The sequence below is a fragment of the Oncorhynchus tshawytscha genome, unplaced genomic scaffold, assembly GCF_018296145.1.
Source record: "Oncorhynchus tshawytscha isolate Ot180627B unplaced genomic scaffold, Otsh_v2.0 Un_contig_7337_pilon_pilon, whole genome shotgun sequence".
Taxonomy (NCBI): Eukaryota; Metazoa; Chordata; class Actinopteri; order Salmoniformes; family Salmonidae; genus Oncorhynchus; species Oncorhynchus tshawytscha.
In genome coordinates this window covers 48,066-72,500 of record NW_024609064.1, presented here as the reverse complement: position 1 = coordinate 72,500, position 24,435 = coordinate 48,066, and the positions used below count along the sequence as shown (strand labels likewise).

The 24,435-nt window shown below is 45.6% G+C and overlaps 2 protein-coding genes across 3 annotated transcripts in view; both read right to left on the bottom strand.

Moving 5' to 3' along the window:
- The window catches only part of LOC112242395 (guanine nucleotide exchange protein smcr8a), a 35,615-nt gene extending 26,737 nt beyond the window's left edge, over positions 1-8,878 (bottom strand). The window contains exons 1-3 of one of the 2 annotated variants that reach the window (XM_042314092.1): positions 7,979-8,878; positions 959-1,141; positions 26-276 (exon numbers count right to left, since the gene is read on the bottom strand). In XM_042314092.1, the coding sequence (XP_042170026.1) occupies positions 26-276; positions 959-1,141; positions 7,979-8,155 (611 nt within the window). In that variant the 5' untranslated portion in view covers positions 8,156-8,878. Of the gene's footprint in view, positions 1-25; positions 332-958; positions 1,142-7,978 lie in introns of those variants that run through there. The other variant, XM_042314093.1, reaches the window with a different exon arrangement.
- Positions 8,879-9,114: 236 nt separating this feature from the next.
- Positions 9,115-23,864, bottom strand: mief2 (mitochondrial elongation factor 2). Its single transcript, XM_042314090.1, has 6 exons — positions 23,828-23,864; positions 20,208-20,266; positions 16,893-17,069; positions 13,949-14,112; positions 13,082-13,234; positions 9,115-10,874 (listed from the first exon to the last, which is right to left on the bottom strand). Exons 1-6 carry the CDS (start codon positions 23,862-23,864, stop codon positions 10,388-10,390), a joined length of 1,077 nt encoding a protein of 358 aa, XP_042170024.1. The 3' UTR covers positions 9,115-10,387.
- Positions 23,865-24,435: the final 571 nt, after the last annotated feature.

The following is a 24,435-nucleotide window of genomic DNA, read 5'->3' as shown; positions in this document are numbered from 1 at the left end:
TGTGTGTGTGTCTCTGTCCTCTTACTCTAGGTCATGAAGCTTCCTCTGCAGCTCGCGGGCGAAGGCCCGTCGGTTTCCGGTCTTCAGGCACTCGGAGGCGCGGGAGAAGCGGAGCGACAGCTCCTGGAACTGCAGCATGATCTTCCTCTCGTCGGCAGAGACGTAGGCCATGCAGAACGGGCGGACGAAGCCCCGGGCCTCCAGGTCATAGAGCGTCAGGTGGTGAACGTAGGCAAACGCCCCCTCCTTAGAGTCACCCAGAACCACCCTGGAGTCCTGGAGGAAGAACAACCACCGCCTCCTTAGAGTCACCCAGAACCACCCGCGAGTCCTGGAGGGAGAACAACCACCTCCTCAGAGACTAGTCTAACACAACCCCCTGACACACACTGACTGACAGAGGACTGAGACAAGTCTAACACAACCCCCTGAAACACACTGACTGACAGAGGACTGAGACTAGTCTAACACAACCCCCTGACACACACTGACTGACAGAGGACTGAGACAAGTCTAACACAACCCCTGACACACACTGACTGGCAGAGGACTGAGACAAGTCTAACACAACCCCTGACACACACTGACTGACAGAGGACTGAGACAAGTCTAACACAACCCCTGAAACACACTGACTGAGAGGACTGAGACAAGTCTAACACAACCCCCTGACACACACTGACTGACAGAGGACTGAGACTAGTCTAACACAACCCCCTGAAACACACTGACTGACAGAGGACTGAGACTAGTCTAACACAACCCCCTGACACACACTGACTGACAGAGGACTGAGACTAGTCTAACACAACCCCCTGAAACACACTGACTGACAGAGGACTGAGACTAGTCTAACACAACCCCCTGACACACACTGACTGACAGAGGACTGAGCTGGGATTCAAACCGGCAAACCGTCTGGTTGCTGGGCACCTTCTCTAAACACCAGGCTACCTACCTCTGAGAAGGCCAGACGGGGGAGGGTCTGGAGGGAAGGACTAGCTGTCTGGTGGTGTGGCTGAGGACCAGGCGCTGCGGCTTGGTAGTCGACAGACATGATGCGTAGAGAGAAATGGTTCAGGTCGAAGGACCCGATCACTCTGGGGTCATCAGGGATGGTCCGGACCGGTAGGGGACCCACCTGGATAGGAGGACAGAATATATACACTCTCAGTATAATAAACACACCACCCCCTCCACCTGGACAGGAGGCCAGAATATATACACTCTCAGTATAATAAACACACCACCCCCTCCACCTGGACAGGAGGCCAGAATATATACACTCTCAGTATAATAAACACACCACCCCCTCCACCTGGACAGGAGGACAGAATATATACACTCTCAGTATAATAAACACACCACCCCTCCACCTGGACAGGAGGACAGAATATATACACTCTCAGTATAATAAACACACCACCCCCTCCACCTGGACAGGAGGACAGAATATATACACTCTCAGTATGCTACTCTCTGCTTATCATATATGCATAGTCACTTTAACTATACAGTCATGTACGTACTACCTCAATTGGGCCGACCAACCAGTGCTCCCACACATTGGCTAACCGGGCTCTCTGCATTGTGTCTCACCACCCACCAACCCCTCTTTTACTCTGCTACTCTCTGTTCATCATATCTACCTGTGTCACACCACCCACCAACCCCTCTTTTACTCTGCTACTCTCTGTTCATCATATCTACCTGTGTCCCACCAACCCCTCTTTTACTCTGCTACTCTCTGTTCATCATATCTACCTGTGTCCCACCACCCACCAACCCCTCTTTTACTCTGCTGCTACTCTCTGTTCATCATATCTACCTGTGTCCCACCAACCCCTCTTTACTCTGCTACTCTCTGTTCATCATATCTATCTGTGTCCCACCAACCACCAACCCCTCTTTTACTCTGCTGCTACTCTCTGTTCATCATATCTACCTGTGTCCCACCAACCCCTCTTTTACTCTGCTGCTACTCTCTGTTCATCATATCTACCTGTGTCCCACCAACCCCTCTTTTACTCTGCTGCTACTCTCTGTTCATCATATCTATCTGTGTCCCACCAACCCCTCTTTTACCTGCTAATCATATCTACCTGTGTCCCACCAACCCTCTGTTCATCATATCTCTTTTACTCTGCTACTCTCTGTTCATCATATCTACCTGTGTCCCACCAACCCCTCTTTTACTCTGCTGCTACTCTCTGTTCATCATATCTACCTGTGTCCCACCAACCCCTCTTTTACTCTGCTGCTCTCTGTTCATCATATCTACCTGTGTCCCACCACCCACCAACCCCTCTTTTACTCTGCTACATCATATCTACCTGTGTCCCACCACCCACCAACCCCTCTTTTACTCTGCACTCTCTGTTCATCATATCTATCTGTGTCCCACCACCCACCAACCCCTCTTTTACTCTGCTACTCTCTGTTCATCATATCTACCTGTGTCCCACCACCCACCAACCCCTCTTTTACTCTGCTACTCTCTGTTCATCATATCTATCTGTGTCCCACCAACCCCTCTTTTACTCTGCTACTACTCTCTGTTCATCATATCTATCTGTGTCCCACCACCCACCAACCCCTCTTTTATTCTGCTGCTACTCTCTGTTCATCATATCTACCTGTGTCCCACCAACCCCTCTTTTACTCTGCTGCTACTCTCTGTTCATCATATCTACCTGTGTCCCACCAACCCCTCTTTTACTCTGCTACTCTCTGTTCATCATATCTACCTGTGTCCCACCACCCACCAACCCCTCTTTTACTCTGCTACTCTCTGTTCATCATATCTACCTGTGTCCCACCAACCCCTCTTTTACTCTGCTGCTACTCTCTGTTCATCATATCTACCTGTGTCCCACCAACCCCTCTTTTACTCTGCTGCTACTCTCTGTTCATCATATCTATCTGTGTCCCACCACCCACCAACCCCTCTTTTACTCTGCTACTCTCTGTTCATCATATCTACCTGTGTCCCACCAACCACCAACCCCTCTTTTACTCTGCTACTCTCTGTTCATCATATCTACCTGTGTCCCACCAACCCCTCTTTTACTCTGCTGCTACTCTCTGTTCATCATATCTACCTGTGTCACACCACCCCCCTTTTACTCTGCTACTCTCTGTTCATCATATCTACCTGTGTCACACCACCCCCTCTTTTACTCTGCTACTCTTTGTTCATCATATCTACCTGTGTCCCACCAACCCCTCTTTTACTCTGCTACTCTCTGTTCATCATATCTACCTGTGTCCCACCAACCACCAACCCCTCTTTTACTCTGCTACTCTCTGTTCATCATATCTACCTGTGTCACACCAACCCCTCTTTTACTCTGCTACTCTCTGTTCATCATATCTACCTGTGTCCCACCACCCACCAACCCCTCTTTTACTCTGCTGCTACTCTCTGTTCATCATATCTATCTGTGTCCCACCACCCACCAACCCCTCTTTTACTCTGCTACTCTCTGTTCATCATATCTACCTGTGTCCCAACCAACCCCTCTTTTACTCTGCTACTCTCTGTTCATCATATCTATCTGTGTCCCACCAACCACCAACCCCTCTTTTACTCTGCTACTCTCTGTTCATCAAATCTACCTGTGTCCCACCACCCACCAACCCCTCTTTTACTCTGCTACTCTCTGTTCATCATATCTACCTGTGTCCCACCACCCACCAACCCCTCTTTTACTCTGCTGCTACTCTCTGTTCATCATATCTACCTGTGTCCCACCAACCCCTCTTTTACTCTGCTGCTACTCTCTGTTCATCATATCTACCTGTGTCACACCAACCCCTCTTTTACTCTGCTACTCTCTGTTCATCATATCTACCTGTGTCCCACCAACCCCTCTTTTACTCTGCTGCTACTCTCTGTTCATCATATCTACCTGTGTCCCACCACCCACCAACCCCTCTTTTACTCTGCTACTCTCTGTTCATCATATCTATCTGTGTCACACCACCCACCAACCCCTCTTTTACTCTGCTACTCTCTGTTCATCATATCTATCTGTGTCCCACCACCCACCAACCCCTCTTTTACTCTGCTACTCTCTGTTCATCATATCTATATGTGTCCCACCACCCACCAACCCCTCTTTTACTCTGCTACTCTCTGTTCATCATATCTATCTGTGTCCCACCACCCACCAACCCCTCTTTTATTCTGCTACTCTCTGTTCATCATATCTATATGTGTCCCACCAACCCCTCTTTTACTCTGCTACTCTCTGTTCATCATATCTACCTGTCACCCACCACCCACCCCCCTCTTTTACTCTGCTACTCTCTGTTCATCATATCTATGTGTCCCACCACCCACCAACCCCTCTTTTACTCTGCTACTCTCTGTTCATCATATCATCTGTGTCCCACCACCCACCAACCCCTCTTTTACTCTGCTACTCTCTGTTCATCATATCTATCTGTGTCCCACCACCACCAACCCCTCTTTTACTCTGCTACTCTCTGTTCATCATATCTACCTGTGTCCCACCACCACCAACCCCTCTTTTACTCTGCTACTCTCTGTTCATCATATCTACCTGTGTCCACCACCACCAACCCCTCTTTTACTCTGCTACTCTCTGTTCATCATATCTATCTGTGTCCCACCAACCCCAACCCCTCTTTTACTCTGCTACTCTCTGTTCATCATATCTACCTGTGTCCCACCACCCACCAACCCCTCTTTTACTCTGCTACTCTCTGTTCATCATATCTATCTGTGTCCCACCACCCACCAACCCCTCTTTTCTCTGTTCATCACTCTGTGTCCCACCACCCACCAACCCCTCTTTTACTCTCTGTTCATCATATCTACCTGTGTCCCACCACCCACCAACCCCCCTCTTTTACTCTGCTACTCTCTGTTCATCATATCTATCTGTGTCCCACACCAACCCCTCTTTTACTCTGCTACTACTCTCTGTTCATCATATCTATCTGTGTCCCACCAACCCCAACCCCTCTTTTACTCTGCTACTCTCTGTTCATCATATCTACCTGTGTCCCACCAACCCCTCTTTTACTCTGCTGCTACTCTCTGTTCATCATATCTACCTGTGTCACACCACCCCCTCTTTTACTCTGCTACTCTCTGTTCATCATATCTACCTGTGTCACCACCCACCAACCCCTCTTTTACTCTGCTACTCTGTTCTGTTCATCATATCTACCTGTGTCCCACCACCACCCCTCTTTTACTCTGCTACTACTCTCTGTTCATCATATCTACCTGTGTCCCACCAACCACCAACCCCTCTTTTACTCTGCTACTCTCTGTTCATCATATCTACCTGTGTCACACCAACCCCCCCTCTTTTACTCTGCTACTCTCTGTTCATCATATCTACCTGTGTCCCACCACCCACCAACCCCTCTTTTACTCTGCTGCTACTCTCTGTTCATCATATCTATCTGTGTCCCACCACCCACCAACCCCTCTTTTACTCTGCTACTCTCTGTTCATCATATCTATCTGTGTCCCACCAACCCCTCTTTTTACTCTGCTACTCTCTGTTCATCATATCTACCTGTGTCCCACCAACCCCTCTTTTACTCTGCTACTCTCTGTTCATCATATCTATCTGTGTCCCACCAACCACCAACCCCTCTTTTACTCTGCTACTCTCTGTTCATCATATCTACCTGTGTCCCACCACCCACCAACCCCTCTTTTACTCTGCTACTCTCTGTTCATCATATCTACCTGTGTCCCACCACCCACCAACCCCTCTTTTACTCTGCTGCTACTCTCTGTTCATCATATCTACCTGTGTCACACCAACCCCTCTTTTACTCTGCTGCTCTCTGTTCATCATATCTACCTGTGTCCCACCAACCCCTCTTTTACTCTGCTGCTACTCTCTGTTCATCATATCTACCTGTGTCCCACCAACCCCTCTTTTACTCTGCTGCTACTCTCTGTTCATCATATCTACCTGTGTCCCACCACCCACCAACCCCTTTTTACTCTGCTACTCTCTGTTCATCATATCTATCTGTGTCCCACCACCCACCAACCCCTCTTTTACTCTGCTACTCTCTGTTCATCATATCTATCTGTGTCCCACCACCCACCAACCCCTCTTTTACTCTGCTACTCTCTGTTCATCATATCTATCTGTGTCCCACCACCCACCAACCCCTCTTTTATTCTGCTACTCTCTGTTCATCATATCTATCTGTGTCCCACCAACCCCCCTCTTTTACTCTGCTACTCTCTGTTCATCATATCTACCTGTGTCCCCACCAACCCCTCTTTTACTCTGCTACTCTCTGTTCATCATATCTACCTGTGTCCCACCACCCACCAACCCCTCTTTTACTCTGCTACTCTCTGTTCATCATATCTACCTGTGTCCCACCAACCACCAACCCCTCTTTTACTCTGCTACTCTCTGTTCATCATATCTATCTGTGTCCCACCACCCACCAACCCCTCTTTTACTCTGCTACTCTCTGTTCATCATATCTACCTGTGTCCCACCAACCACCAACCCCTCTTTTACTCTGCTACTCTCTGTTCATCATATCTATCTGTGTCCCACCACCCACCAACCCCTCTTTTACTCTGCTGCTACTCTCTGTTCATCATATCTATCTGTGTCCCACCAACCCCTCTTTTACTCTGCTACTCTCTGTTCATCATATCTACCTGTGTCCCACCAACCCCCCTCTTTTACTCTGCTACTCTCTGTTCATCATATCTACCTGTGTCCCACCAACCCACCAACCCCTCTTTTTCTCTGCTACTCTGTGTTCATCATATCTACCTGTGTCCCACCACCCCCAACCCCCCTCTTTTACTCTGCTACTCTCTGTTCATCATATCTACCTGTGTCCCACCAACCAACCCCTCTTTTACTCTGCTACTACTCTCTGTTCATCATATCTATCTGTGTCCCCACCCACCAACCCCTCTTTTACTCTGCTACTCTCTGTTCATCATATCTACCTGTGTCCCACCAACCCCTCCACCTGTGTCCCACCAACCCCTCTTTTACTCTGCTACTCTCTGTTCATCATATCTACCTGTGTCCCACCAAACCCCTCTTTTACTCTGCTACTCTCTGTTCATCATATCTACCTGTGTCCCACCAACCAACCCCTCTTTTTACTCTGCTACTCTCTGTTCATCATATCTACCTGTGTCCCACCAACCCCTCTTTTACTCTGCTACTCTCTGTTCATCATATCTACCTGTGTCCCACCAACCCCTCTTTTCTGCTGCTCTCTGTTCATCATCTATCTGTGTCCCACCAACCCCTTTTACTGCTACTCTTCATCATATCTACTCTCTGTTCATCATATCTACCTGTGTCACCAACCCCTCTTTTACTCTGCTACTCTCTGTTCATCATATCTACCTGTGTCCCACCAACCCCTCTTTTACTCTGCTACTCTCTGTTCATCATATCTACCTGTGTCCCACCACCCACCAACCCCTCTTTTACTCTGCTGCTACTCTGTTCATCATATCTACCTGTGTCCCACCAACCCCCCCTTTTACTCTGCTACTCTCTGTTCATCATATCTACCTGTGTCCCACCACCCACCCCCCTCTTTTACTCTGCTGTGTCCCACTCTCTGTTCATCATATCTACCTGTGTCCCACCACCCACCAACCCCTCTTTTACTCTGCTACTCTCTGTTCATCATATCTATCTGTGTCCCACCACCCACCAACCCCTCTTTTACTCTGCTACTCTGTTCTATCATATCTCTGTTCATCATATCTATCTGTGTCCTGTTCATCATATCTATCTGTGTCCCACCAACCCCTCTTTTACTCTGCTACTCTCTGTTCATCATATCTATCTGTGTCCCACCAACCACCAACCCCTCTTTTATTCACCCAAAACCTTTTTTGCACTATTGGTTTTACACCTGTTGTATTCCGCACACGTGACAAATAAACTATGATTTGAAAACACACACACCACCCCCCTACCTGTTCTGAGAACTCAGCCACCAGTATGAAGTCCCTGTTGAAATGGGCAGGGGAGGTCCAGGGGTGAGAGAGGGGAAGGAGAGGGAGGGAGAACTCCTCTGGCAGGACCTGGACGTCTGGGTACCCCCCCAAATCCCCTTCACTGGTGAAGGCCAGCACATCAGGAGATCCAATCATGATGTCATAAAAATCAATCCCAGGTGTCTCTGTGTGTTGATCCCTGTTAACTTTCCCGAGTCCGTTTAGGCACCGAGAGCTGTCACTCACTGACCGGGTAACGGGTATTAAAAAGTCTTGCTGTTGTGTTGTTGAAACGGAACTAATCGAAGTACAACTTAAAAGCGAAACAAACGTGTTTAACTTTCACTTCTCATCCATGTTTTTAGATCGGTGGACGTCGGTAAATAACATTATCCTAAACATTTCACACGGAAAGTTCAACGTCAGAGCGAGGTGTTAATTTACCGACGTAACGGTAGTCGCTTTACGTCAACAACAGCTGTCCTGAAGCAGCGACAAAACACTAAAACACAAAGTAGCCCACGACAGGAGCGTTAAATTAACCGGGAGAAACAGGTCCGTCTGCGGGAAGTAACACCGAGTCACATGGTCAACTTTTGGCCCGGTTCCTCTTTTCGCCTCCGTAGAGTAATGAACTGAACTCTACCGGGGACTCGCAGCTCCGGTGGAGAGAAACGAAGTGTGTATCACGTCTTCAGACAGCGGGTCCAACTCCAGACATATTTAGCCATGTGACAGCTGCCGGTCGTGAGCGGGGAGGAGCCGTTCCTTCTTTACCGGGGTGATGAATCCGTCCCGAGACACCTCGAGGAGACTTGTGAAAGAGCTGAAGCACCGCCTCCGGTGTCCGGTACAGTTGTGGGAAATCAGTCCTCAGCGGGGACAGATCATTTAGGTATAGAATAACGGGATTGATTTGTGGAAAAAGCAGCTATTTACTGATGCAAGCTTGGATTTGTAGTTCAATCATGACCCGATGCACTACAATTACAACTTGAAATAAAATGCAACATGAAAAGTGTTCTTCTTAAAAAAAAATGTCCACAATGTTGGATTTAACTTGACAGAATTCTATCACCTAAACATGTAAATAATGAGGATATTATCATCAGTAGTTCAGCAGAAAACATTTATTTAAGTCACTCTTCAACTTAAAAACAACCGCAGCAAACGCAAAACACACACAACATGATGAAAAGAGAAGGTGAGCACTTTATTCAGTAGAAGGTGCATATAATGACGTCATTAAACAGGTTTAAAAATCTGCTTTTAAGAAGAGAAATTGGCGGAGGGATTTTAGACATGATTATCACTTTGTGGCTGTGGTAACTGGTGCTAACTCTGTTACCTTGTGTCATCCAGTCGGCCCATAGAGAATGATCCAGGCCTTTCAATGACCCCCCAAAAAATGCAGTTTTAGAATGGGTGGCGCCCATTGAGGGCTTCCACCATTTTAAAGTAGTCAACTAGGGTGGAGAATTCCTATGGGTTGTAGCCTCAATGGCGCAGGCCATTCTGAAACAGCCTTTTGGACAGAGCTGTACTAGATCTAGATATATAGTCCATTGAGGGCTTCCACCATTTTAAAGTAGTCAACTAGGGTGGAGAATTCCTATGGGTTGTAGCCTCAATGGCGCAGGCCATTCTGAAACAGCCTTTTGGACAGAGCTGTACTAGATCTAGATATATAGTCCATTGAGGGCTTCCACCATTTTAAAGTAGTCAACTAGGGTGGGGGATTCCTATGGGTTGTAGCCTCAATGGCGCAGGCCATTCTGAAACAGCCTTTTGGACAGAGATGTACTAGATCTAGATATATAGTCCACAGCAGGAGAAAGCCAAGTCTCCGTCACTAAAGGCTGCATTTAACACAGGTAACCTGATTCTTCCCCCAAAATGATCAGAATTGGGTGTCTGTGTAAAACGCAGCCCTAGTCTTCCTTTCATTTCTTCCTTCCCTCATCTACTTCCCCTAAGGCACAGTCCATCATCATCATCATCAGTCTCTGTGCTGCTCAGTCAGAGCCCCCATCAACTCATCCACACCATAGTACTCATACACAATATATAAATGATCTCTGTTTAGTCAGTCAGCCCCCACAGGTGTATGTGAAGGAGATGCAGACTGCACGACTGCCTGAACAACAATCTCTCGTCCACGTCTCAGTGGAGCGGTAATATGGCACAACTGATCTATAGACGTCAGGGTGGTGTCTCTTATATCTAATACATGTCCTCTTCCTCTCTGATATATACACCAGGTTAGAGTATATATATATCTATATCAGCAGAATGTCTGGTTCAGAGACGGCGCAGTACAACATAAACCCCATCTCATCATCCTCTTCCTCTCTGATATATACACCAGGTTAAAGTATATATATATATCTATATCAGCAGAATGTCTGGTTCAGAGACGGCGCAGTACAACATAAAGCCCATCTCATCGACCTCTTCCTCCGTCACTCCGTTCAACATATTAACACTGGGCTTGAAGTAGCTAGGTAACACCCCCTGCTCCAGATAGCCTATCAGCTCCCACACACACTGCTGGAACCGCCCACTCAGACAACCCTCCGACCAATCCACGTCCTTGTCGCTGAGGTGGAGGATGAGGTTGGCCAGCGGTGCGGCGGTGAGGGGTCGCAGGGCGGGACAGTGTCGACAGACGGCTTTGAGGGTTTTGAGGAGGGCGCGTCGGACCCCCTGGTCAGCGGAGTCAAGCTGGGTCAGGCGCTGGGTCTCCCAGGGGTAGAGGGAGAGGTGCCAGGCACTATCCCAGGGCTGGGTTAACTCTACCTGGGCAGTCAGGACCACGTCTGCCTCCCTCAGCACCGGCACTACGGAGATGAAGAGAGTATCACCTCGCTCTGGTCTGGAGACACAGAGAAACATATCAGTCATGAATTAACCCTGACCTTTAACCCCTAACTAACACAGTGACATAGTCATGTATTAACCCTGACCTTTAACCCCTGACCCTAACTAACACAGTGACATATCAGTTATGTATTATTAACCCTGACCTTTAACCCCTAACACAGAGACATATCAGTTATGTATTAACCCTGACCTTTAACCCCTAACTAACACAGACCTTTAACCCCTGACCCTAACTAACACAGTGACATATCAGTTAGATATTAACCCTGACCTTTAACCCCTAACACAGTGACATATCAGTTAGATATTAATCCTGACCTTTAACCCTCAGGTCTGGAGAGAGACAGAGATACACATTAACCCTGACCTTTAACCCTCAGGTCTGGAGAGAGACAGAGATACACATTAACCCTGACCTTTAACCCTCAGGTCTGGAGAGAGACAGAGATACACATTAACCCTGACCTTTAACCCTCAGGTCTGGAGAGAGACAGAGATACACATTAACCCTGACCTTTAACCCTCAGGTCTGGAGAGACAGAGAGACACATTAACCCTGACCTTTAACCCTCAGGTCTGGAGAGAGACAGAGATACACATTAACCCTGACCTTTAACCCTCAGGTCTGGAGAGACAGAAATACACATTAACCCTGACCTTTAACCCTCAGGTCTGGAGAGACAGAGAGACAGAGATACACATTAACCCTGACCTTTAACCCTCAGGTCTGGTGAGAACCCTGACCTTTACAGAGACACATTAACCCTGACATTTAGTCCCTCAGGTCTGAGAGGACAGAGGATACACATTAACCCTGACCTTTAACCCTCAGGTCTGGAGAGAGACAGAGATACACATTAACCCTGACCTTTAACCCTCAGGTCTGGAGAGAGACAGAATACACATTAACCCTGACCTTTAACCCTCAGGTCTGGAGAGAGACAGAAATTCATTAACCCTGACCTTTAACCCTCAGGTCTGGAGATTATGATCAAATAACCACATAACCCTGACCTTTAACCCTCAGGTCTGGAGAGAGACAGAAGTACACATTAACCCTGACCTTTAACCCTATGGTAAAGTGGTTCTCACATCGAACAACATGTTCAGTCCCCTCCTTGTCTGAAGGACAAGTGGATAAACAGGTATAACAGTGATGAACCCTGACCTTTAGCCCTATGGTAAAGTGGTTCTCACAGTACCTCAGTACAGTAAAACTGGTACAGCCTCATCGAACAACATGTTCTGTCCCACTCCTATGTCTGACAAGTGGATAAACAGGTATAACAGTGTGATCGTCTGCTGACCTTTAAAATGGTAAATCTGTGGTTCTCAGATCGAACAACATTTCAGTCCCCTCCTTGAAGGACAAGTGGATAAACAGGTATAACAGTGATGAACCCTGACCTTTAACCCTATGGTAAAGTGGTTCTCATATCGAACAACATGTTCAGTCCCCTCCTTGTCTGAAGGACAAGTGGATAAACAGGTATAACAGTGATGAACCCTGACCTTTAACCCTATGGTAAAGTGGTTTCTTGCTTCTAACAACATTTTCAGTCCCCTCCTTGTCTGAAGGACAAGTGGATAAACAGGTATAACAGTGATGAACCCTGACCTTTAACCCTATGGTAAAGTGGTTCTCACATCGAACAACATGTTCAGTCCCCTCCTTGTCTGAAGGACAAGTGGATAAACAGGTTCATGTGAAGCCCTGTATGTTTTTCTTCACAAGTCTCATGGAACGTAGATCTACATTGAACACCGCACATTGGCTGCTACTGTAGGCTGAATGATGTAACAGCTATTTACGTGTTAAAATATTATGGGATGCATTTTGTTTTTGATGGTAGGCTTCTCTAGTAGGCCTAGATTATGATCAAATAACCACAGTAGCCTACTTGTCCACTTAAAACTGTAACTTAGTGGGTACAGCCTCAGTGTTCACAGTAAAACTGTAACTTAGTGGGTACAGCCTCAGTGTTCACAGTAAAACTGTAACTTAGTGGGTACAGCCTCAGTGTTCACAGTAAAACTGCTACTGACTGCTGATAACTTGTTTACTGAGGAAACATGTGACTATGAGATATGTGGGCTGTCCCACTGAGATATCTCTGACTGACTGTTAGTCTCTCTGGATAAGATCGTCTGCTGACTAAAATATATATCTGTGTGTGTGTGTGTGTGTGTGAGAGATACCGTATCTCTAGTTTCAGTTCATCTCCCCCGAGGACAGGCCTGACCAGACAGTCCAGAGTGGAGGAGAGAGACGGCCAGTTCATGGTTTCCATCACAGCCTTACTGAGCATGCTCACCAGCGCCCGGCAGGACAGATACCCTCCTACTAGGAACCTAGGAGAGGAGAGGAAGAGACAGAGGAAGAGACAGAGACAGTGGAGAGACAGAGGAGAGGAGAGGAGAAGAGACAGACAATTAATAGCTGGGCCAGAAATCTAGAGATCCCTCAAAATTAAAATCTGGACCTCCAAGCCAGTTCCACTGCTTTTTTTGATCAGGCAGAACAGATTTAAATACCCCTAGACAGTATGGATAATGATCAGGCAGGACAGATTTAAATACCCCTACACAGTATGGATAATGATCAGGGAGAACAGATTTAAATAACCCTAGACAGTATGGATAATGATCAGGCAGAACAGATTTAAATACCCCTGGTCTAGACAGTATGGATAATGATCAGGCAGAACAGATTTAAATACCCCTAGACAGTATGGATAATGATCAGGGAGAACAGATTTAAATACCCCTAGACAGTATGGATAATGATCAGGTAGAACAGAACAGATTTAAATACCCCTAGACAGTATGGATAATGATCAGGAACAGAACAGATTTAAATACCCCTAGACAGTATGGATAATGATCAGGCAGAACAGATTTAAATACCCCTAGACAGTATGGATAATGATCAGGCAGAACAGATTTAAATACCCCTAGACAGTATGGATAATGACCAGGCAGACATATTTAAATACCCCTAGACAGTATGGGTAATGACCAGGCAGACATATTTAAATACCCCTAGACAGTATGTAAAGGGTGTACCGGTCCCAGTAGCTGCGTCCTCTAGGGAAGTACTCCAGGTTGACCCGCCGGACCATCCAGTGTAGAGGGTGTGTTAGGAGAGTCTCCTCCCCAGGGATCAGTCTCCACAGACTGGGTTCTAGCTGGAGGGGAACCAGCAGGCACGCATGGTCCGCTCTCACCACCTAGACAGACACATGACCAGCTTCATCACCACCAGAACAACTAGCTTCATCACCACCTAGACAGACACAACATGACCAGCTTCATCACCACCAGAACTACTAGCTTCATCACCACCTAGACAGACACAACATGACCAGCTTCATCACCACCTAGACAGACAACATGACTAGCTTCATCACCACCTAGACAGACACAACATGACTAGCTTTATCACCACCTAGACAGACACAACATGACTAGCTTTATCACCACCTAGACAGACAACATGACCAGCTTCATCACCACCAGAACTAGCTTCATCACCACCTAGACAGACACAACATGACCAGCTTCATCACCACCATGACAGACAACATGACCAGCTTCATCACCACCTAGACAGACACAACACGACCAGCTTCATCACCACCTAGACAGACAACATGACCAGCTTCATCACCACCAGACAGACAACATGACCAGCTTCATCACCACCTAGACAGACAACATGACCAGCTTCATCACCACCTGACAGACACAACCAGCTGACCAGCTTCATCACCACCTAGACAGACACAACATGACCAGCTTCATCACCACCATGACAGACACACATGACCAGCTTCATCACCACCATGACAGACAACATGACCAGCTTCATCACCCCCCTAGACAGACACATGACCAGCTTCATCACCACCTAGACAGACAACATGACCAGCTTCATCACCACCTAGACAGACACAACATGACCAGCTTCATCACCACCTAGACAGACAACATGACCAGCTTCATCACCACCAGAACTAGCTTCATCACCACCTAGACAGACACAACATGACCAGCTTCATCACCACCAGAACTACCTTCATCACCACCTAGACAGACAACATGACCAGCTTCATCACCAACATGACAGACAACATGACCAGCTTCATCACCACCAGAACTATCTTCATCACCACCTAGACAGACAACATGACCAGCTTCATCACCACCATGACAGACAACATGACCAGCTTCATCACCACCTAGACAGACACAACATGACCAGCTTCATCACCACCATGACAGACAACATGACCAGCTTCATCACCACCATGACAGACAACATGACCAGCTTCATCACCACCATGACAGACAACATGACCAGCTTCATCACCCCCCTAGACAGACACATGACCAGCTTCATCACCACCAGAACTATCTTCATCACCACCTAGATAGACAACATGACCAGCTTCATCACCAACATGACAGACAACATGACCAGCTTCATCACCACCTAGACAGACAATATGACCAGCTTCATCACCACCTAGACAGACAACATGACCAGCTTCATCACCACCTAGATAGACACAACAAGCTTCATCACCACCTAGACAGACAATATGACCAGCTTCATCACCACCAACAAGAGGCTGAGTGGCGTTTCAAAATATTACATTACTCATGTGATATACTGTAGATCTCCTGTAATATTAATACTGTAGATCTCTGGTAATATTGACCATCTGTGACTGTAGATCTCAATATTGATATTGTCACCACCAGAACTATACTGTAGATCTCCTGTAATATTGATACTGTAGATCTCCTGTAATATTAATACTGTAGATCTCACCACCTACTGTAGATCTCCTGTAATATTGTGATATACTGTAGATCTCCTGTAATATTGATAACATGATATACTGTAGATCTCCTGTAATATTGATACTGTAGATCTCCTGTAATATTGACACTGTGATACCACTGTTGACACTGACCAGCTTCATCTCCTGTAATATTGATACTGTAGATCTCCTGTTAAGATACTGTAGATCTCCTGTAATATTGATACTGTAGATCTCCTGTAATATTGATACTGTAGATCTCCTGTAATATTGATACTGTAGATCTCCTGTAATATTGATACTGTGATATACTGTAGATCTCCTGTAATATTGATACTGTAGATCTCCTGTAATATTAATACTGTAGATCTCTGGTAATATTGATACTGTGATATACTGTAGATCTCCTGTAATATTAATACTGTAGATCTCCTGTAATATTGATACTGTGATATACTGTAGATCTCCTGTAATATTGATACTGTAGATCTCCTGTAATATTGATACTGTAGATCTCCTGTAATATTGATACTGTAGATCTCCTGTAATATTGATACTGTAGATCTCCTGTAATATTGATACTGTAGATCTCCTGTAATATTGATACTGTAGATCTCCTGTAATATTGATACTGTAGATCTCCTGTAATATTGATACTGTAGATCTCCTGTAATATTGATACTGTAGATCTCCTGTAATATTGATACTGTAGATCTCCTGTAATATTGATACTGTAGATCTCCTGTAATATTGATACTGTAGATCTCCTGTAATATTGATACTGTGATATACTGTAGATCTCCTGTAATATTGATACTGTAGATCTCCTGTAATATTGATACTGTAGATCTCCTGTAATATTGATACTGTAGATCTCCTGTAATATTGATACTGTAGATCTCCTGTGATATTGATACTGTAGATCTCCTGTGATATTGATACTGTAGATCTCCTGTAATATTGATACTGTAGATCTCCTGTAATACTGATATTGCACATTTCGTTGTGAATTCACTGAATCGTTCAACCCAGATGTCGGCCATTTAGAAAGACACTCTTATTCAGAAAGACTTACCTAGTCCAACGTGAACAATTATTATGTGCGTGTGATTCGGTGCGTGTGATTCGGTGCGTGTGATTCGGTGCGTGTGATTCGGTGCGTGTGATTCAGTGCCTGGTACCTGTAGGTCGTCGAGCAGGGACCCTCCCAGTGACATCTCTCCCAGAGGCATGTCAGGGTTTGTGCTGTGCAGGAATCCTTGTACCTCTATACAGATATCTAGAGCTAGACTCTCAGCTCTGTGGACGACCTCTGGGGCTAAAGCTGCTCTGGTTGAATAATACTGCTGGAGACGGTCCTACAGAGAGAGAGAGAGAGAGAGAGAGAGAGGTCAGATAGAGCTAGACTCAGCTCTGTGGATCTGGGACTAAAGCTGCTCTGGTTGATCTGATCATCTAGAGATTGACTAGACTCTCAGCTCTGTGGACGACCTCTGGTCAACAGGGCTGCTGAATCAAGTGCACCAGCCGCCAACAGGGCTGCTGAATCAAGTGCACCAGCCGCCAACAGGGCTGCTGAATCAAGTGCACCTGCCGCCAACAGACTAATTAAATAATAGGAGCCTAGGGCCTCATGTTTTCTCCAGAAATGTTTGGTGATCCACTAGGAATGCCTTGAAGATGGGCCAGTGGATGAAATGTTTGGTGATCCACTAGGAATGCCTTGTAGATGGGCCAGTGGATGAAAACCGACAGGAGAGATGTTCCTACCAGACTACAGACCAACATCTGGATAGATACTTAACATACCACATCATAACATACCAGCTAACCACATCATAACATACCAGCTAACCACATCATAACATACCAGCTAACCACATCATAACATACCAGCTAACCACATCTTAACATACCAGCTAACCACATCATAACATACATCATAACATACCAGCTAACCACATCATAACATACCAGCTAACCACATCTTAACATACAGCATAACATACCAGCTAACCACATCAAAACATACCAACTAACCACATCATAACATACCAACTAACCACATCTTAACATACCAGCTAACCACATCAAAACATACCAACTAACCACATCATAACATACCAGCTAACCACATCATAACATACCAGCTAACCACATCATAACATACCAGCTAACCCAGCTAACCACATCATAACATACCAGCTAACCACATCAAAACATACAGCATAACATACCAGCTAACCACATCATAACATACCAGCTAACCACATCTAACATACAGCATAACATACCAACTAACCACATCATAACATACCAGCTAACCACATCACATAACATACCAGCTAACCACATCATAACATACAGCATAACATACCAACTAACCACATCACATACAGCTAACCACATCATAACATACCAGCTAACCACATCATCATAACATACATAACCAACCACATCATAACATACCAGCTAACCACATCATAAACATACCAGCTAACCACATCATAACATACCAGCTAACCACATCATAACATACCAGCTAACCACATCATAACATACTACCCAGCTATATTCCAGAACCCCTGTGACTTTTTCCACATTTTGTTACATACAGCCTTTCCACATCTAAAATACAATTAAATTGTTTCCCCTCATAATCTATACACATAACATACCAGCTAACCACATCAAGAAAAACAGTACCAGGAATTTTTACTCATAACATACCAGCTATACCTTATATAACTTAAAACATTTTATTTAATAACTACAGCAATAAGGCAGTAATGTAACAACATGTGGAAAACCAGCTAACCACATTTTAAAATACCAGCTGTCCCTAGCAGGAATCATACCAGATCCTTCATAACATACCACGCTCTACCAATAACCACATCATAGATCACACAGTCATAATGCATACCAGTAACCACATCATAACATACCAGCTAACCACATCACATACCAGCTAACCACATCATAACATACAGCATAACATACCAGCTGTACTCATCATAACCACCAGCTAACTGCATGCATTGACAGGCATAACATTTAGCTAGACCACATCATAACATACCAGCTGGGGCACAGGTCATAACATAGAGGAGCTAACCACATTGGCACATCAGCATAACATACCAGCTAACCACATCATAACATACCAGCTAACCACATCATAACATACCAGAGAGGGAGAGACATCATGGGGTGAGACATACAGCATAACATAGGGTGCTAACCACATCATAACATATGAGAAACCACAGATAACATAGAGCTAACCAGAAAACATACAGCATAACATACCAGCTAAAATCATAACATACAGCAGAACAGAGAAGAGGAGAGAGAGGATGGGGTCAGAACAGACCAGCTAACCAGGATCTTGAGACATACAACATAACATACCAGCTGAACCACATCATAATAAAGAGCTAACCATGGGGTGATAACACACCAGCTAACCATGGGGTGATAACATACCAGCTAACCACATCATAACATACCAGCTAACCACATCATAACATACCAGCTAACCACAGAGAGGACAGTGAGGGTGATCATAACATACCAGCTAACCACATCTTAACATACAACAGAACATACCAGGTAACCACATCATAACATACCAGCTAACCACATCATAACATACCAGCTAACCACATCATAACATACCAGCTAACCACATCTTAACATACCAGCTAACCACATCTTAACATACCAGCTAACCACATCTTAACATACCAGCTAACCACATCATAACATACCAGCTAACCACATCATAACATACCAGCTAACCACATCATAACATACCAGCTAACCACATCATAACATACCAGCTAACCACATCTTAACATACAGCATAACATACCAGCTAACCACATCATAACATACCAGCTAACCATATCATAACATACAGCATAACATACCAACTAACCACATCATAACATACCAGCTAACCACATCATAACATACAGCATAACATACCAGCTAACCACATCATAACATACCAGCTAACCACATCATAACATACCAGCTAACCACATCATAACATACCAGCTAACCACATCATAACATACACGGCATTCGGAAAGTATTCTGACCCCTTGACTTTTTCCACATTTTGTTACGTTACAGCCTTTCTCTAAAATGAATTAAATTGTTTCCCCTCATCAATCTACACACAATACCTCATAACGACAAAGAAAAACAGTTCAGGAATTTTTACTAATAACAGAAATACCTTATATACCTTAACATTTTTTATTTAATAACTTTCGGAATAAGGCAGTAATGTAACAACATGTGGAAAAATGTTTTTTCGTTCGCAGGGTTGTCCCTAGCAGGAATCGAACCCACGATCCTTGACGTTGCAAGTACCACGCTCTACCAATTGGGCCACACAATCAGATCGCACACAGTCATGTTGATGCAATGCAGTCAGCCAGGAACACCAACGTAAACTCCTGGCTAGAGGTCAAGGGTCATACCTGCAGGGTGAGAGACAGCTGTAGGCTCTGGGTCTCTGGGGCTCTGCTGCATTGACAGGCTTCTCATTTAGACTAGACTTCTGCTGCTGGGGCTGGCACAGGTCAGCTAGAGAGAGAGGGAGATTAGGATGGGGTTGGTGACAGGTCAGCTAGAGAGAGAGGAGAGAGAGGTGGGGTGAGAGTGTCCTGTAGAGAGAGGAGAGAGTGGATGGGGTGAGAAAGAGAGAGAGTAGAGATCAGGGATGGGGTGAGAAAGTGAGAGGATCAGAGAGGATGGGGTGAGAAGAGAGAGAGACCTTGGGGTGAGAAAGAAGGTGGAGAGAGAGGATGGGGTGAGAAAGAGAGTGGTGAGGTGATGGGGTGAGAAAGAGGATCATTAGAGGATGGGGTGAGAAAGAGTGTCCTGTACCTTTCTGGATCATTAGGGTGGGGTGAGAAAGAAGACCTTTCTGGATCATTAGTGGTGGGGTGAGAAAGAGTGAGAGGTACCTTTCTGGATGGGGTGAGAATGAGAGAGAGGTAGAGGATGGGGTGAGAAAGAGAGAGTGGACAGAGTGGGTGGGGTGAGAAAGAGTCCTGTGGTGTGGTGATCAGTGTCCTGTACCTTTCTGAGGATGGGGTGAGAAAGAAGACCTTTCTGGATGGGGTGAGAAAGAGAGTGGACAGAGAGGGTGGGGTGAGAAAGAGTCCTGAGAGGATCATTAGTGGGGTGAGAAAGAGAGTAGGAGAGAGGTGTGGGGTGAGAAAGACCTTTCTGGGACAGAGAGGGTGGGGTGAGAAAGAGTCCTGTACCTTTCAGAGATGGGGTGAGTAAGAGTGTCCTGACCTTTCAGAGAGGATGGGGTGAGAAAGAGAGTACCTTTCTGGAGAGATTAGTGGGGTGAATCAAAGAGAGTACCTTTCTGGATGGGGTGAGAAAGAGAGGGAGATCAGTGTCCTGGGTTTCTGAGAAAGAGTGGTGTGGTAATCAGGATGGGGTGGAGAATTAGGTGGAGAGAGAGGGTGTCCTGTACCTTTCTGGATCATTAGTGGTGTGAGAAAGAAGTGTCCTGTACCTTTCTGAGATCATTAGTGGTGTGGTGGGGTGAGAAAGTGTCCTGTACCTTTCAGAGATCATTAGTGGTGGTGTGGTGATGGGGTGGAAAGAGGTGGGTGGTGACAGTGTCCTGTGACCTTTCTGGATCATTAGTGGTGTGGGGTGAGAAAGAGTGTCCTGTACCTTTCTGGATCATTAGTGGTGTGAGAAAGAGAGTGTCCTGTACCTTTCTGGAGGATGGGGTGAGAAAGTGTCCTGTACCTTTCTGGATCATGGGTGGTGAATCAGTGTCCTGTACCTTTCTGGATCATTAGTGGTGGGGTGATCAGTGTCCTGTGATCAGTGTCCTGTACCTTTCTGGATCATTAGTGGTGTGGTAAGATCAGTGTCCTGTACCTTTCTGGATCATTAGTGGTGGGTGGTGAGAAAGTGTCCTGTACCTTTCTGGATCATTAGTGGTGTAGTGAATCAGTGTCCTGTACCTTTCTGGATCATTAGTGGTGTGATGCATCATGTGTCCTGTACCTTTCTGATCATTAGTGGTGATGGGTATTCAGTGTCCTGTACCTTTCTGGATCTGTAGATCAGTACCTCAGTCTGTGGAAGATGACCTGTACCTTTCTGGATCATTAGTGGTGTCCAACGAGTCTTCAATCATTAGTGGTGTGTAGAGATATCAGTGTCCTGTACCTTTCTGGATCATTAGTGGTGTGGTAATCAGTGTCCTGTACCTTTCTGGATCATTAGTGGTGTAGTGTGGTAATCAGTGTCCTGTACCTTTCTGGATCATTAGTGGTGTGGTGGTAATCAGTGTCCTGTACCTTTCTGGATCATTAGTGGTGTGTGTGGTAATCAGTGTCCTGTACCTTTCTGGATCATTAGTGGTGTGTGTGGTAATCAGTGTCCTGTACCTTTCTGGATCATTAGTGGTGTAGTGTGGTAATCAGTGTCCTGTACCTTTCTGGATCATTAGTGGTGTGGTAATCAGTGTCCTGTACCTTTCTGGATCATTAGTGGTGTGTGTGGTAATCAGTGTCCTGTACCTTTCTGGATCATTAGTGGTGTGGTGATCAGTGTCCTGTACCTTTCTGGATCATTAGTGGTGTGGTGATCAGTGTCCTGTACCTTTCTGGATCATTAGTGGTGTGGTGATCAGTGTCCTGTACCTTTCTGGATCATTAGTGGTGTGGTAATCAGTGTCCTGTACCTTTCTGGATCATTAGTGGTGTGGTGTGGTGATCAGTGTCCTGTACCTTTCTGGATCATTAGTGGTGTGGTGGTAATCAGTGTCCTGTACCTTTCTGGATCATTAGTGGTGTGGTGATCAGTGTCCTGTACCTTTCTGGATCATTAGTGGTGTGGTGATCAGTGTCCTGTACCTTTCTGGATCATTAGTGGTGTGGTGAATCAGTGTCCTGTACCTTTCTGGATCATTAGTGGTGTGGTGATCAGTGTCCTGTACCTTTCTGGATCATTAGTGGTGTGGTGATCAGTGTCCTGTACCTTTCTGGATCATTAGTGGTGTAGTGTGGTAATCAGTGTCCTGTACCTTTCTGGATCATTAGTGGTGTGGTAATCAGTGTCCTGTCCCTTTCTGGATCATTAGTGGTGTGGTGATCAGTGTCCTGTACCTTTCTAGATCATTAGTGGTGTAGTGTGGTAATCAGTGTCCTGTACCTTTCTGGTTCATTAGTGGTGTGGTAATCAGTGTCCTGTACCTTTCTGGATCATTAGTGGTGTGGTGATCAGTGTCCTGTACCTTTCTGGATCATTAGTGGTGTGGTGTGGTAATCAGTGTCCTGTACCTTTCTGGATCATTAGTGGTGTGGTGATCAGTGTCCTGTACCTTTCTGGATCATTAGTGGTGTGGTGATCAGTGTCCTGTACCTTTCTGATCATTAGTGGTGTAGTGTGGTAATCAGTGTCCTGTACCTTTCTGGATCATTAGTGGTGTGGTAATCAGTGTCCTGTACCTTTCTGGATCATTAGTGGTGTGGTGATCAGTGTCCTGTACCTTTCTGGATCATTAGTGGTGTGGTGTGGTAATCAGTGTCCTGTACCTTTCTGGATCATTAGTGGTGTGGTATGGTGATCAGTGTCCTGTACCTTTCTGGATCATTAGTGGTGTGGTGATCAGTGTCCTGTACCTTTCTGTATCATTAGTGGTGTAGTGTGGTAATCAGTGTCCTGTACCTTTCTGGATCATTAGTGGTGTGGTGATCAGTGTCCTGTCCCTTTCTGGATCATTAGTGGTGTGGTGATCAGTGTCCTGTCCCTTTCTGGATCAGTAGTGGTGTGGTAATCAGTGTCCTGTACCTTTCTGGATCATTAGTGGTGTGGTAATCAGTGTCCTGTACCTTTCTGGATCATTAGTGGTGTGGTAATCAGTGTCCTGTACCTTTCTGGATCATTAGTGGTGTGTTAATCAGTGTCCTGTACCTTTCTGTGTCCCTGTACCTTTCTGGATCATTAGTGGTGTGGTGATCAGTGTCCTGTACCTTTCTGGATCATTAGTGGTGTGTGTGGTAATCAGTGTCCTGTACCTTTCTGGATCATTAGTGGTGTGGTAATCAGAGTCCTGTACCTTTCTGTGGTTTGGTTGCCTTGGCGACATGTTTCATGACCACACTCTCCAGCCCTTCCTTATGGACTTGGGGGAGGCGGAGACTAAGCCAAGCTCCTCCCAGCTCTCTGACATCTTCTGTTCCACCTTCCTGTCCTCCGGATCGGCCCGTGGTGTCTATCAACTACAGACACACACACATTATAAACCTGCACATTCTATCAACTACAGACACATTATAAACCTGCACATTCTATCAACTACAGACACATTATAAACCTGCACGTTCTATCAACTACAGACACATTATAAACCTGCACGTTCTATCAACTACAGACACACACACATTATAAACCTGCATGTTCTATCAACTCCAGACACACACACACATTATAAACCTGCACGTTGTATCAACTACAGACACATTATAAACCTGCACGTTCTATCAACTACAGACACATTATAAACCTGCACGTTCTATCAACTACAGACACATTATAAACCTGCACGTTCTATCAACTACAGACACATTATAAACCTGCACGTTCTATCAACTACAGACAGACACATTATAAACCTGCACGTTCTATCAACTACAGACACATTATAAACCTGCACGTTCTATCAAC